Source organism: Anabrus simplex, chromosome 6 (assembly GCF_040414725.1).
Source record: "Anabrus simplex isolate iqAnaSimp1 chromosome 6, ASM4041472v1, whole genome shotgun sequence".
Classification (NCBI taxonomy): Eukaryota; Metazoa; Arthropoda; class Insecta; order Orthoptera; family Tettigoniidae; genus Anabrus; species Anabrus simplex.
In genome coordinates, this window is record NC_090270.1 from 12,300,423 (window position 1) to 12,316,903 (window position 16,481).

At 38.9% G+C, this 16,481-nt stretch overlaps 1 protein-coding gene across 1 annotated transcript in view; it reads right to left on the bottom strand.

The window, feature by feature from the left end:
• LOC136876030 (developmentally-regulated GTP-binding protein 2) overlaps positions 1-16,481 on the bottom strand; it is a 155,556-nt gene that overhangs the window by 118,448 nt on the left and 20,627 nt on the right. The window contains exon 4 of the mRNA XM_067149641.2: positions 8,533-8,676. Coding sequence (XP_067005742.1) covers positions 8,533-8,676 — 144 coding nt within the window. The remainder of the gene's footprint in view (positions 1-8,532; positions 8,677-16,481) is intronic.

Sequence of the window (16,481 nt, forward strand, 5' to 3'; positions counted from 1 at the left end):
ATAGCACACCGCATTTTATAAGTCTGCACTCGCCAAATCACTACTGCTGAGTGTTACAAAATCTCATACCTCAGTAAGTGAAGGAATCCAAGGATTATACCTGAGCGCGGGACAAAGGAAAAACCCAGGACACGCAGCTGACAATAGATGAGCACAAAAACACGACAGGTTTTGTGGTGGCATTCATTTAAAACATTATCACCAAATTACCTGTATCACCAAATAACCTTACTTCACCCTACCGAAATTCATAGCAGCCAACTACTATAACCATACACCAAATCGTTTTGAAATCTTTGGGAATTCGGAAGAAGATTTTTCAGCTGATTATGTGGGAGGGAGCGCTAATGAACAGAGGTTTTTGTTTCTCACAAGATGGCAGGCGAAGCTGAACGACGGTTTAAAAGTGCTCTGAAAAGCTTGGAAGACATAGCGAATGTAGGAGGAACAGCTGCAGGAAGCGTGAGTACTTTCAAACAATTAAACATGCCTTGGAAGACAAGAATAATGTTCAAGAAACAAATGTCGAAGAGGTTATGCATGTATCAAACAAAGACCAGGAGACAAACGACAGTTTCACAGCGCAACAACTAGCGACATCTCCCGGCTACAGCAACAACGACATCTCCGAGGTACAAAGAGATCAGCTGGCTACTAGTAGTGATGAACAAAGACTGACTAAGGGAAATGATGACGAAGTGGTGACATGTAATGGTCAGTCAGAAACACACAACACCAAACATGAACGGAAGAAGATATAGAACCAACAGATAAAATACATGTTTGGAAATCTGACATATAATATAAAGATGATGATAAAAGAGGAAATGAAAATAATGGTGACACAAAGACAGGGACCATGGCGTAACAGAGACAAAGGTAACAAGACAAGAGCGCAGGGGCCAGCAAGGACGACCCAGCGACTCTGAAATAAATATTTTATTTTATGAAATACTTCCTCTCATGCAGAGGCTGCCTTGCGACAAAGTATACTTTTACATTTATTTTTAGGAGATAAATAGATATACTGTACTTGAAAAATATTGAAGGTAACCTAATTGTAACAGTGATTTCTTAGAATTATCAGTGAGCCCCTTAAGGCTATGATGGCAATCTCCCGTAACGCTGTAACTGGCAGAGACATCGGGTTTCCAGAAATTGGAAATTCTAAGTTCCCATGGAGGGAATTAGATTCTTTTCCACCAATAGAGCATATCAAAAATCAGATCAAAAATTAGATGGATGGCTTTTCCGGCGTTTGCTCTATTAACCAGTGTTTCGTCTTAGGTCAGACCTAAGACGAAACACTGGTTAATAGAGCAAACGCCGGAAAAGCCATCCATCTAATTTTTGATCTGATTTTTGATATGCTCTATTGGTGGAAAAGAATCTAATTCCCTCCATGGGAACTTAGAATTTCCATTTGGAATTGCTAGGCGGGCATTAATTCCATTGTGGAGTTTTATCTCCCGTATGTAGTTATCAGACTGTGCTTCATAAATAAGCTTCTGATAAGTTCACCTGCATACACCCCAGCGTCAGTGGGTAGGGTCTGACACATCCCACTCTGAAGTGTCAGACCTAAGACGAAACACTGGTTAATAGAGCAAACGCCGGAAAAGCCATCCATCTAATTTTTGATCTGATTTTTCCAGAAATTAGCGGCAAAAGCGGGAATCGTTCCCCTTGCTCCAATCATCAGACCTACTATGTCGATTTCCTCTATCTGGTATTTCTCCCTGTAGTAAGGAATTGTTGGTAAGTAAATATTCCTTTTCTCTAGGTAAACATCTGAGGGCTGCGACTTACGGCTTTCAAACTGAATTGTGGGGTCGATGATGTAACCTCTCTTCTTATTCATGAAAGCAATGATGTCAATCCTTCTGTGGCTTCCGTTGTCCGCTAAGCCATGAACCTCTTCAAATACCTGGAAACCATGGTCTTTCAGTGTTGTCGCAATTAACGAGCGGATGTTATGATGATGCGTATTCCTTAAAAGTTCACCATGAGGACAAGATCCCAGAACATGCACAAGAGTTTCAATCTCCTTAAGGTAGCGCCTACAAGGGGAATCCTGAGATCTTCCTGGTACCGATCTAACTGCTGAAATGTTTGCTGTCATGCAGCAAATTGTCAGATGGAGGGACATTGAGGGATTGTAGCGAGAGAATTATTTCTTCTTTCAGATTTCTTGTAGCACGGATGTATTCGTCACTTGAGCTTAATAGTACCTTACATATGTTAATGTGCTGAAGATGAGCTTCCCAAGTGGCGCAGAAGAGTCCCAACCCCTTATACCTTTTCTCAGTGTAGACCATTCCATTAGCAATGTCTGCAGGTATTTGAAGAATTTCCTTAAGAGCACTTCGTATTAGTATGTCTGTATCAGCAAGGAATTTTTCAGAATCTTCTCTGGCTTGATAGTTTAGAATGGGTATATGAGAGATGGGCATATAACTGTGTTTATTACCTTAAATTTCTGGTCAGCCTGTAATAGTGGAGAAGAAACCAATTTCTCCATTTTATTCTGTAATTTTTTAAGCTCCTGCTAAGGTTGAAAAATTATTTCATTTGAAAAGTTAACTCCCAGATAGCGGATTGTTTCCCCACGTCGCAAACTCGATATATCATAGCTCTTAAATTCAGCTGGGTCTTCGATTAACTTTCCGCGTTCGATGCAGATTGCCGTAGATTTCATGGGGTTGATATAAAGCCCTATTTCATGAAATCTCCTTGTGACTATATTCGAGAGCTCAAGTGCTGCTCTTCGACTATTTCCTATGACAACCAAGTCATCAGCGAAACCCATGATCGTTAAAGGTGGAAGATGTGGTACTAAAGAAAATCCATAGTGGCTTGTGAGAGAGTCTTCAGTTAGTTCGTTTAAAATATGATCTGTTGCTAGATGGTAGAGACAGGGAGAAAGAGGTGAGCCTTGCATAACACCCCTTTTTAGGCTTAAGGTGGCTGTCTTTCCAGTTACAGTTTCTATTTTTGTAGTGTTTCCTGTCTGGAGATTAACTATTAGTTCCTTTAATTTCTCAGGTATTCCTAATGTCCTCAAGGTCTCATGTAAATGAAGGTGCCCAATGTTGTCAAACGCCTTTCTGACGTCTAGAAAAATCACTGTTAGATCAGTTTTGTTCAGTTTCGCGGAATTTAAAACCGAATCGAGTGTAGAAGTATTGATATGTGTACCGGCTGAAGATATGAATCCCCGTTGTTGTGGATTAAAAGCAACGTATTCTCTCAGGCGTTTATCAAGAGCTCGCTCAATTACTCTCCTAACAACAGAAAATATAGTGATTGGTCTCCAGTTTGCAATGTCATCAGGGTCACCTCCCTTGTGTATAAGAACGGTTCTTGCCTTTCTAAAACATGGTGGTACCTGTCCTGTTTGAAGCATACGAGTGGCTATTGTGGCAATTATCTCAGAAGCGATGTCACTTTTAATAGCTCTAACGATGACGTAATCTGGTCCAGGTGAAGTGTCCACCGCAATTCTACTTGTTGCAAACTGTATTTTATCTTTAGATATAACATCATTAAACGTGTCATTGTAAACCGTTTGTGTAGCTTCAGTCACTTTTGGGGGATAATTTTCTCTCACGGAATTATTTTCATGTCCTAATATTTCATGGAAATAGCCATATACATGTTGCGAATTAATCAGACATCTTTCATTGTTTTCATGAAGGACAGTTCTAACTGCTTTGCTACATTGATTGTGGAACTGAAATTGAGTCAACTGATATAAATATTTACTTCGTCTTATTTCTCTATCCCTATTAGCGGACCTTTGCGGATTTGAACTTTGTTTATATCCTTCTTCCTTATTAACATACGATTTCTTTTTACGCACCTCATAAAATTTCCTTGCTGGGCGTTTAGGCCCAGGCAAAATATCAATTGCAGTGGACAGAAACTTTAGGAAGTCTTCTACAAATAAGAAAAATTCAGAATCATTGATATCACCTTGTAGCTTTTCCTTCCATATCACCATTTGCTCTTTGTAGTACGAGTTGTGTGTTTTGTTGGTTTATTTCTTTTCTAGATTCATGACCTTGTTCTACGGATGTTCCTAAATTTATTTCAGTATTTACTTGGTGGTTCGATTCCCCAGCTGTCTGTCTATTCACTAGCCGTGTTCGGTGCTCATTCGGATGTGCTTTTGACCCCCCGAGTGGCCCGCAATGGTTGCACACAGGCTGAGAGGAATTACTTTTGTCATTAGCTGAAACATTACTTCTGTTTGAATCATCCATCTCAATGCATGATGTGTCAGCAGAGGTATATAAACTTTGGTTAACCTTACTTACGTGATCACCAGCTGATCATTCAAGTGCTATGGTAACTAAGCACTATAAGTAAATAAACAAATATGGCTTCCCAGACTGAAGATGTACACACATTCAATTTGAAAAGATTATATCAAAGAATATACTGACGAAAACACAGAAGAGGAAGAGTGGAAGCGACCAACAAGGCAACCTTGAACACCAGTGGTGAGAGGTGGGAACAGGCAACGGGAAAACAAGACAGGAAAAGAAGTGAACGGAAGAAAAATGGGAATGAGACAAGGGGAAAGTAAAATAAAGGCAGCAGAATGATACGCCTGGTTATACGTGGGAAAATTGGACAAAGATATGACGGAGGAAGCTATCATAGAATACTTGAAGAAAAACGGAGTAAAAGGGAAAATATACTGCAACCTGGCGAATGACAAAATAGGAAGCAGAGCCTTCAAAATAGGCATTCCAATGCAAGACCTAGAAACAGTCTACGATGGAAACTTCTGGCTAGAAGATGTAATATGTCGGCCCTTTCGGCAATGCTGGAAGTTCAGAGGCCCGGCAACCAGGGACTAATATAATAACATGGAACGTAGAAGGCCTGAGGGGAGTCTTGAGCCTGCTCCCGAGAAATACCATGGCTGATCATGACATTGGAGTACTTACAGAGACACTGGTAAAAGAGGACACAGAACTGAACATCCCAGGCCTATGCGATACAGTGTGTGAGAAGAGGAAGGACCAGCGGGCGGTGTGCTATGTATCATCAAACCACAACTGGCCCCCTTCAAACTACTATTAAGAGAAGAAAACATGCTGGTTGTCATAGTAGCAGTCTACTTTAATCCAGATCACACCGCGACAGAACTAGGGATGGCCTTGGATCACAGTAGAAGTATGGATAAGATAATCATTGCGGAATATCTGAATTGCGCAATAAATAGGCAAGATACAAAATGCAAAGAAGTAATGGAATATCTAACGAACGAAGGCTTTACAGTACACAACAGACAGGAGGACTGGACATACATAGGGCGTAACGGAGCTAGCACAATAGACCTAATAATCACAAAGAGCTTTAGAACAAAACACTTTCCCACCACAGTGAAAAAAGAAGCAGCAGCCATCCGTAAACGCATTCCAGTACAATTAAATATCGAAAATGTTAGAACTAGCAAATCAGAAGAAAGACAAAATATAACATTTGGCAAGATCCTGGACATGGAAAAAATTAAAGGGAAAATGAAAGAAAAAGATAAGGTTGAAAGAGCAATAAGACCAGGAAATATCGATGAGGCCGCTATGTGGCTGATATCAACTACAATAAATGGAACCACTACACAAGGTACAAATGGTTCGACAGAGAATGTTATGAACAAAGAAAATTGACACTGAAAACACTACATAAAACTAGAGAACAAATGGCAAGTGCAACCACCAAAGAATACTAACGAGAACGAAAGAAATACAAGAACCTAATAAGAAAGAAGAAAAAGCAACAACTGAAAGAAGAATATAAGAAACTAGTAGAGGAGGCAGAAGAAGACATTTACGGAGCTCTGAGGCCGAAAGGGCAAAAATACAGCCCAACATATCCATGGAAATATGGCTAGATCATATAAGAATAGTAATTTGCTCAAAAGAAACAAGACCCATGATTAAGACACCTAAGACTCCACAAGCTGATGAGATCTTCACCACGGATGAAATTGCGAAAGCGATACAGAAAATGAGGAATAACAGAGTACCAGGAGTAGATGGAATAAGAAGTGAACACTTAAAGCAGACAGCACAAGAATATCTACCTATACAGACCTCCCTTCTAAATGAATGTTAACTTACTGCTATTTGCTTTACGTCGCACCGACACAGATATGTCTTATGGCGACGATGGGATAGGAAAGGCCTAGGAATTGGAAGGAAGCGGCCGTGGCCTTAATTAAGGTACAGCCCCGACATTTGCCTGGTGTGAAAATGGGAAACCACGCAAAACCATCTTCAGGGCTGCCGACAGTGGGGCTCGTACCCACTATCTCCCGATTACTGGATACTGGCCGCACTTAAGCGACTGCAGCTATCGAGCTCAGTAAATAAATGTTTATAATTAGGAAGTATACCAGATGAATCTCAGAAAGTCAACAATCAAACTATTATACAAGGGAAAAGGAGACACAGAGAACCTAAATGCTTACATAGAGGAATAGCATTGGAATCTACATTACTGAAACTCCTCACAGGAATCCTCGCCAAAAGGCTGGTAGAGAAGCTAGAACCCCTTCTACCAGAGGAACAGTTTGGTTTTAGAAAGGGAAGGTCCACAACTCTGGCAGTAATAAACCTGTTGGAACAAATAAAACTGACGACAGAAAGATCAAAAGGAAAACTATATGTGGTTTTTGTTGACTACCCAATGATATTTATCACATGTAATACTCAAAAGCCTTCGATATGGTTAACAGAAAGGTATTAATAGATAGTGTTGTATCACAATTCAAACAACAGGAAAGAGTAGAACAGTGGCGGCCACTAGAGCTATGAATGAAATCAGAAACATCACACAACTAAACATACGTGGCCTAGAATTAGTGGGAGAATACCTCACGTACAAACAGCTGGAAGAATTGGAGCGAGCAAGATCGAGGCTTACCAGGGAGACCTTCTTCATATAGGATCTGAGATGCGAGCTCTGACTTACAGCTAGTACCAGCTTCAAACAGCTTAAACAAGATCTGCATGAGAACATAGCGGAGGCAACATCTGCTATGTGACACGTGACGACGAGATTGGCAATCCATGGTTTCGACCACAAGGTCTGCTGCAACAAATTATTTCATGAACCAAATGACGAATGTGTGTGTGAGTTGTGATAGATACCATATTGTAAAATGCAGGAATATCGTAGCTTATAGCAAAGAAAAGTAATGTAAATGTAATGCACGGCATGTGCGCATTTTCAATAATGAAATAAATGAAATACGGGCCCGCAAATACCGTAAACTGTTTAAAATTGCTATACATCCCTACATTAATACACAGGGACACACTCACCAAAAACAAAATGTGGTGCCAGCAGCACATAAAAATTACACAAATAAATAAATGAAGTTTAAATAACAATAAAAAAAAATGACAGAAAATTTCCCCTACTAAGTTAAATATCACAAGGGAAAAATAATATAAACGTTCCACAATTAATAACAGAACACGGACTCGCACAACTGGAGCTAGTCGTTACCGAAGCCAAACTATCATTCATTGAAAGTAGCCAAAGCCACCAAAAATTAATGCGTACCCACAAGATAATTTATGACGTAACAAATGACAAAGGATAAGACCACAAACAATGCGGAGAATGGAACAACCGAACGATGACTGAATGGCATTTATAAAATTAAAAGGCGACAAGCAAATTTAAGTTCCTCGCAGGCTCAACGTTATAAAAAAAAATCCCAAACTATGAATTGAAAATTCAGCACAAACAATAAGTATAAACAAACGGAACACTACACAACCTCATAAGCGCATAACTAGCGATTCCAAATTCCCTCACAATAATTACAATTAGATCTTGAAATGTTACGCCATAAAACATTTAAAAGTAATTACATGTTTAAAAATTTCATCTTGATGATGAAGTGGTCCCTTTTAATAAAATTTCACCTCCAGACATGAATACGGTTAAATTACGTAAGCAAACATTAATATGTAGGTGAGATTCACAATAAAGTCTTTTACTTCAAATAATCCACGGCTTTAGAACAGCTCCCAAAAATATTATGATTTTCCAGTACTTACATATTTGAGTAGAATATCCAATTTCACGAGTTACACCACATTCATAATCTAGCCATGCTGGTAATGGTCAACATTCACACGACATTTTTCTGCTATAATAATTTAAATACAAGTTACATAAGAAATGTTATGTCCACATACCAACCTTATGGTAAATGGTATGTCCACATACCAACCTTATAGTAAATGTTATGTTCACATACCAACCTTATAGTAAATGGCATGTCCAGATACCAACCTTATAGTAAATGGTATGTCCACATACCGACTTTATAGTAAATGGTATGTCCACATACCAACCTTATAGTAAATGGTATGTCCACATACCAACTTTATAGTAAATGGTATGTCCACATACCAACCTTATAGTAAATATTAAGTTCACATACGGACCTTATAGTAAATGTTATGTTCACATACCAACCTTATATTAAATGTTACCAACCTTGAAGTAAATGTTCGGTTTTCTCTTGTTCAGTCTGATGCCCACGCTCTCCAACTCCTTCTCCAACAACACTCGCTGCACATCCTGCTTTGTAGCGTCCAGCATCATGAGCACCAAATCTGCAGTACGAGCCACGGCTATCACCTGTGGCACCAATACAATGTGTTACTAAAAGACATGCCCCATGTAGAAAGTAACACTATACTGTGTATGGAGATGCCACACAGATTTAAAGGGGATTCTGTCCAATGTTCGCCCCATATTATTCAGACCTGGTGGTGTTCACTATATTACACAGGTATTCCTGTTTCGAGGACAGTACTACTTCACATGGAATTAGGTCCAGAAAATCTCCACAAGGAAGTAACATCATTCTCGTGGTGACATCACTATTCAAGGAACATTGTACTGGAAACTAGACAGCCCAAATGTATGCATTAACGATGACACTAAACTCTTGTGAAGGTCAACAAGGTGACTTCATTCATCAGTGTGTGGCCGGTTCAGTCCGCAACCCTACAGCCCAGTGTTGGGGTGCAAGAAATAACTCAAACCCTAAGAGGATCAACAGCTTTGAGCAGACGAGGAAACAACATTGAAAGCCAATAAGCAGGATATGGGCGGCCCCATGACAACAAGAGCCTAAAAGCGAGTACAAACATACTGCTTCTGGGGGAGCAGAACTCTGACAGACAAGACCAAAGAGAAGGTGAGACGAGGAGGGTACAGTGGAACACGAGATCTGTTCTGCAAACTGCAAATTCCTTGGAGAAATACATAAAACACAAGAGTCTTGCTACTGAGGCAGAGTATTTGAATATTTTGGGATTTAGTTTATCACATGTATCAAGACAGGGAAGCAGTGAACAAATACCATGGTATTCATCAGTTAGATTATCGAAAGTTTACTCTAATTGAATACTATAACCTAACGGAAAGTAAAATAGAGAATGACCTAGAATGTCTACTAGAAGGAAAAATAAACAGAAATACTATTATTATAGGTGATGATAATATCAATCTTCTTGAAGATGGACATTATAAAATGTATTTTGAGGTGATATAATGTTACAGTTTGTAATAAGATCTTGCTCGTGAGAACTACACCTTCGTGTTCAATGTACCCAATCAAAGTGCAGGATTTACCTCGTGGAAGGCTATTAACCAATAACATTTTATTTTATTTTGGCCAATTACATCAATCTTCATTTCTTGCTGATGTGAAATTCATTTACGAGTTTCTGTTTCTAGAACATTCATTGATCACATATTTGCTAGTAACGCTTTTCATAGCTATAACATAGTATTAGTCATTATTTAAATGATCACAATATTGTAATATTAGATATTTTTAATAATTCTGTTGTGATTATTGGGATTCTATTGTTAGGACTCGGAAAATGGCGATGAAATTGTACATATGTAATGTATTTATTCATTTGTTTTCCCGTTTGTCTCTCTGTCTATTACATTGAATCCAATCAATATGGAATATGAAACTTATAAATAATAATACCTTTTGTCTCTCCTCAGTATGTGAATTTTGGAATTGTTTAATTTGTTTGATGTTAATATGATTTTAAAATTATTTAATCGACATGGTAATTCTGGTGCATACTGTACCACATGCGCCACATCGGCGTGGGAGATTTCCGGTTTCGTAAAGTTGCATTTATTTCGAAATTTCTCGTGGATTCACAAATGTTCCTTGTCAGCACTATTTTTCCAGTGCTCCTATTGGAGAAAATAAAAGTAAATGTGATTGGTAGGTGAAGGAAAAGATCGGATGCTCATTGGCTGTGTACGATTTCCTAATTTCCGGAGAGAAGCGTTGTCGCTAGAGCCTGACTCTGCAAAGGCGTCTTTTCTGTTTCACCAGTGAAGGGAACGGTCACCTCCTAAGATATGGGTCTTCTTGGCCCCGCCATCCAGTAAGCACTTTATTGTTTTTCACTTTTCTGGTATTCGGTTTCAAATGTAATGTTTTGTTTAATTTTCTTTGCCGGAGCGTACCCGTGTTTCCTTTAGCTACCGAATTGAATTAATATGACTTAGCCATTTCGGTAAGTGGCCTCATCTTTGCAAAGAGACAGTTCCCGTTTTGTTGTTCTGGTAAATTAAATTTTATACGCCGTTCGATGTAACCACTGAATGTAAATTCTCCTCGGGACTGTCTCGTTCTTTCTGCTTCATCGTGGAGTATTCCCCTTTAGGTCAGGTACCCTTTCTCAGAAGTGTTTCTGAGGGGGCTACCCACTGAAGGCACTCTGCTCCATGATTATATTTTAAACGTTATTTCCTTACATGTACGTCTTCACCTTAATGTAAATTTAACTTTCTCTTACTTCTTTCAAATTGCTTTGGTTTTTAAAAGTATTGCCACAAACAGTGGAACATCATGTGCAATGTTCCGGTGAAAAATTACATAATTTATATCTAACCTCGAGGTATACTGTAATAACAGCTGTAATAATGTCGTCAAATTTTAATGGTGTATTTGTTATTGTTTTATATTTGAATTTGCATTGAAATTGTTAAGTAAAGATTAGGATTACATTGACTTTGCTTCTTCAGTATTACCAATACCTTCCACTCCCTGGATATCATTCCCAGCCGTTTCCCTGTTATCCTTTCGTAGCCGTCATGTTGGTTATCCTGTTCGTTTTAGTTTCTGTGGTTCATGTGTTTATAATTTAATTTCGTACATGTTGATATGCCTCATGTAGTGTACATATTTGGTAAATGCACAACGATAGGAAATATTTTCTCTTTATTATTTCTGTAACTTCAAGGAGAGGTAACAAATTCTAGTAAAATATCACACCCATTGGAAGAGATAAACTCACAGAAAAGGCCAACATCAATCAGTGCTTCAAATATAACCCTAAATAGTCTGTGCCAGTATGTTCACACTGCAATAAAACTTTCAATAACACGAACTCCTGCAAAGAAAGTCTCCCTTAACTTCTTAAACTTGAAAAAAAAAGAAAAACAACTATAAAAACCCATCAGCTCATAAAGCATGTACTCAACAAGTAATCAAACTGAAGAGAGAACTTACTGCAATAAAATTGGTAAGGGACGATGGCGACGATGTGACAGGAAAGGCTTAGGAGTGGGAAGGAAGTGGCCATGGCCTTAATGAAGTTATAGCCCCAGCATTTGCCTGGTGTGAAATTGAGAAACCATAGAAAACCATCTTCAGAGGTGCCGACAGTGGGGTTTGAATCCAGTATCTCCTGGATGCAAGCTCGCAGCTGCGCAACCCTAACCGCACAGCCAACTCGCCTGGTCCATAGACAAATGTGGCCTACAGTTGGGGATATTCTCAAAAATCTACCAACATTCAAGAGATCTCTAAACTGAAAGTTCAAAATATTACTTATACGTCTGATACTGAAAGTGGTGCAGGACACAGTGAAAAATCTCGCGCCCCTAACTGATTACAAAAACTGAAATTGTGGGAATTATAAAATCCTTAAAGTACAAAGACGATGGAATCAATAACAACCGTGTCCCTACAATATAATTATTAAATTAATGTAGTAATGGTCCACCTTTCAATACTATAATTTGGAATATTACATTAATTAGGGACTAGTTTCGGCCGGGGCTGGCCTTCTTCAGCCTTAATGTAAAACATCTATTAACTAAACAACTGTACATGCACACAATTGACATAAAACAAACATTATAACATTATAAATTTACTCAATTGGAACAAATGTTTCACATTCCCTATGGGAATCAACATCATCTGATGGCCAAGCAGGCATCAGACAAAGTCTCTCACAGTGCATTGGCACTGCCAGTAGCTACAATTAGCCTGAGCAGTGGCCTCCACGGTATGCACTAGCCATGCGTCTTGGTAGGTGTGCCCAGGAATGAGTTAGTTGGAAAATTTATTATGTCCACTAACAGACCATTTATATTGTTATTACTCTCAAGTGCCGATTCGATCTCTGACATGTTCTGCCATCTGCTGGACATTATGCAGAACTAAGAGATCACGGCTTATAGATTCGGGAAGTAACTTACAGAGCTTTTTGTAGACGTCTGTGGAGCTCATCTGTGATATAAACAACCATGGCGGAACAGTAAGTCCATTTCTATCGCAGCTATGTTATTTCGGATCAAAGAATCTTTCAGTTATTAAACACAGCAGAAAGTGGTGATGAAGATGATTATTTTAATGAATTGTTAAGCGATTTTGAAAGTGAAAGTGATACAGAGGGTGCTGAAAATATTGTAAGTGAGAAAGAAACAGAGCCTCCTTCTAAATGAAGGAAGAAAAACACGGTGAATTCAAAAGCTATTTCATCACTATTTTCGTGGCAGACAGATGACTTTTCTCCACCAGACTTACAAGTCTCTGTAGTAGTGTTTGATGACACCCCCAAAATTATTGATTAAAAAAAAAAAAAAAACTATTCTGCCAGTGGAGTTGGTGCAGCTGGTTGTTGATGAAACAAACCGGTATCACAAAACAACTGGTAGAAAACACTCAGCAGTAACCACATTCCAAGTTTAGAAAGTAGTTTAAAATATCAACTTACGTACTTGTAAGGAGTTACATGTAATAGTTGCCTTCAGATTTTACGAAATAATTTATTTTGGGCTCTTTACTCTGTACAAAGATGATCAGTACAGCCTAAGCCACTGACGAGTGCCGACGTGTTGAGTGGAGGGTCTCTGGAGTGGGAGAAGGGAGTGCAAGAAGGTAGTGAGGAGTTTACTGACAAGGATTGGTGTGGAGCAATACAGGGCGATCATAGGAGGATGGCAGGGAAGAAAGAAGAAGTGAAACCAGGAGGGTGTAATATGGAAATGGAAACGAAAGGAGAATTAATGCTAGCAGCGGCGGTGATTATGATAATGCTTTGGATTGGGGGGGTCTAGCTGAACCCAGGTCCGACTTCCAGTGGAAATATGAGCTGGGAAGACATGGAAGCAATCAGAAGAGTTGTAAAAGAGGTGGTTGTAGAAGTCTGCCCCTTTGAGCAACTCAAAAATATGATACAAGAGCAAATGAGGGAGTTTGAAAAAATGAAGGGATGGTTCCGAGAAAGGGAAGAAGATACAGCATCGGTGAGGAAAAATGCAGAAGAAGTTGCAGCATTAAGGGAGAAAATAGGACGATTAGAAGAGGAGACGCTGAAACTGAAAGCAGAAGTGGAAGCCAACACTCTAAATCGCAGGAAGAAATGCCTATTTATATATGGTGTGCCTGAGGAGAAGAGAGAGGACAAAGTGCTTACAATTTATAAAGTAGTGGACCTAATTCAGGGGAAAATGAAAATTAATTTTAGTGAAGTGGACATAGACGATGTGCTCTGTCATATACCTTCTCTAGATGTATGAAACATAAATGTAACTGTTTATTCCTCTTGTAGGATTTTTCAATTCCATGGCAAATACTGAAAATCTGCCCTGACAGCCCTTCTGTGGTCTGAAACCACACTAGTTTTCTTCCCACTTCCTCTCAACCACGGATCGCACCCTCCCTTCCAAGATGCCTGCTATACTGATCAATGAGATGCCTCAATACCTTCCCGTTCCCTTGCTTATAGATAGGTGCAATTAGTGATTTTGTCCAATCAGAAGGTACCTTACTAACATTTTGTGCTAATCCTATTACGCCATTAAGCAATTTTATCCATGCCTTCCCATTATATTTCACTATTTCAGGTCTAACTTCATCTATGCCTGTTGCTTTGTGACAATGGAGTTTATTTACCATCCTTTCCTCATCCCCAAGAGCTCCGTTCTTCTTGATGTCACCACAAAGCTGAGAAGATTTTCAAAATATTCCTCTGTCCAGCAAATCCCTGACTTCACCTGATATACCAGAAACATTGTTCATTTCCTTTATTGTTTCCATGCTGCTTGACCTAGCCTATCCAGGTTATTAACAAACTCTTCACAACACTACTTCTTATATTGCTTGGTTTCTTTCATCTAAGTACAAGTTCACGGCTACATCAAAACCTTAATGTAGGATGCTAAAAGGTTTGTTTTGTCACCTATTCAATACATATAAATTTTACAATTTAGGAATTTATTATTGATTCCACTTGAGACATGTTTCGCCCTTCATCGAGGGCATCATCAGTCAAATTATCTCCTCAAGGCAAAAATCAGGTACCTGGTTAGTAGTTGACATGCACAAATAAATACATATTATTAATACACATTACAAAAATTAAGTAAGAGAAACAGTTGTACAATAGTGATGGTTGAACATATAGGTTTATAGAATAAGAAGTCAGCACCAATGCGTAAAATTAAAATAGTAGAGTTCGGCAGTGGTGCTCTGGAGAACAGTTGACGCAATCAGAGGAAAATAAAAAATTTTAAAAATATTTACATTATAACAATCAAGGGAGAAAGGGTGTAGTGCTCGGCGTCAATGTTTGTAACCAAAAATTAATGTCGATGGTTGGTAACTATACAGTATTTACATTGTCCAATTGAACAGTTGAGAATTTTACAATTTATATACATATTTACACAAGAGCAGCTTGGTGAGCAAGGATATAAAAAAATCTAGTACCAAGTGCGTCCTGTTGTTTTAAAGGTTGGAAGAAGAATGTAGCATTGACATTTCAGAAATTTGCAGAGTGGTTTATCTTAGTTAAAATCACCGGGGGGAGGGAACTATTCCATAGCCAAATGAGGTTTATAGGCATCAAGCTGAATGTTGTCTGGTTGCAGCACCGAGATTGGTACGGAGACTGGTCAGTGTGGATGGAGACTCATGGGTGTTCAGTGCGTTTGAATGGCAACAATGATGACAGTTATTTGTAGGTAATTGCTTATTAGGAATATGTTGCAGGTTGAAACTTTCGCTTATTCTTTTAATTGACTTCTGTAGCTTCGAATGTTATGTGAAGACATCGATGTGAGATGCCGGTGAGACTAAATTGATATTATTCCGTGGAAAAAAGTATGACGGACCTCGGGATGAAGTGAAATAGAATAGAGTTGTTTGTGTTGCGAACTGCAGTGGAGAGATTAGAATGTATACGGTAACTGCAGAGTCAGAGCGTTGTAGCTGGGATGAGGCATCTTCTCATTCTGACGGCGAAGAGGAGCCGTAGTGGCACGCCATATTCGTGCTGATGTGCGCTGGGTTCTGGCGTGTTGTTGAAAGTTTTATTGCATGAAGTGGAAGTTATCTGTAATGAGATGTTAATAGTATTAGTTGGTGTGTAAGAAAGGTTTATGGTAAGTAATGAAGAGTAAATGTTATGTTACATACCTGATGTGTCGCTGAGAGGTAATTGTTGATGAGTATTGGAGGACTATGAAGGAGGCTCAGTCGGTAATACGCACATGCGGTTGGCAATGGCGGCGGGAGAGAGTCTCAAGTGGAATCAATAATAAATTCCTAAATTGTAAAATTTATATGTATTGAATAGGTGACAAAACAAACCCTTTAGCATCCTACATTCAGTATCTTCAATACGGATAACAATGATTTTTATCACTTGCTACATCAAACCTTGTTTTCCTTTTACAAGCTGCCCACTTTCCACCAAGATATTAGCTTTTTCCCATCTTTCCTAGGTATTCCCTTGATGTTTCCTTCACAGCATCCCTGTATGTCACCCATTTTCCTTCTATATCCTGAAATTTCTTAGTGTCTATTGTTTTAATTTTTCCCTAATCATATCCATGTGCTTCTGTCTAATTTCCTTGTGCTTCCTCTCCTTAGATGCTGAATGTATTACCATCAGCACTGTTAGATTAAGATATAGTCTATTATGGATCTGGTACCCCTAGCCTCCCATGTGTAGCGGTGAATAGCCTTGTGCTTGAAGAATGTATTCGTAACAGCTAAACCCATACTAGCACAGAAGTCCAGCAAACACTTCCCATTCCCATTAGCTTCCATATCTTCCCCACATTTACCAATCATGCTCTTGTATCCTTCAGTTCTATTCCCA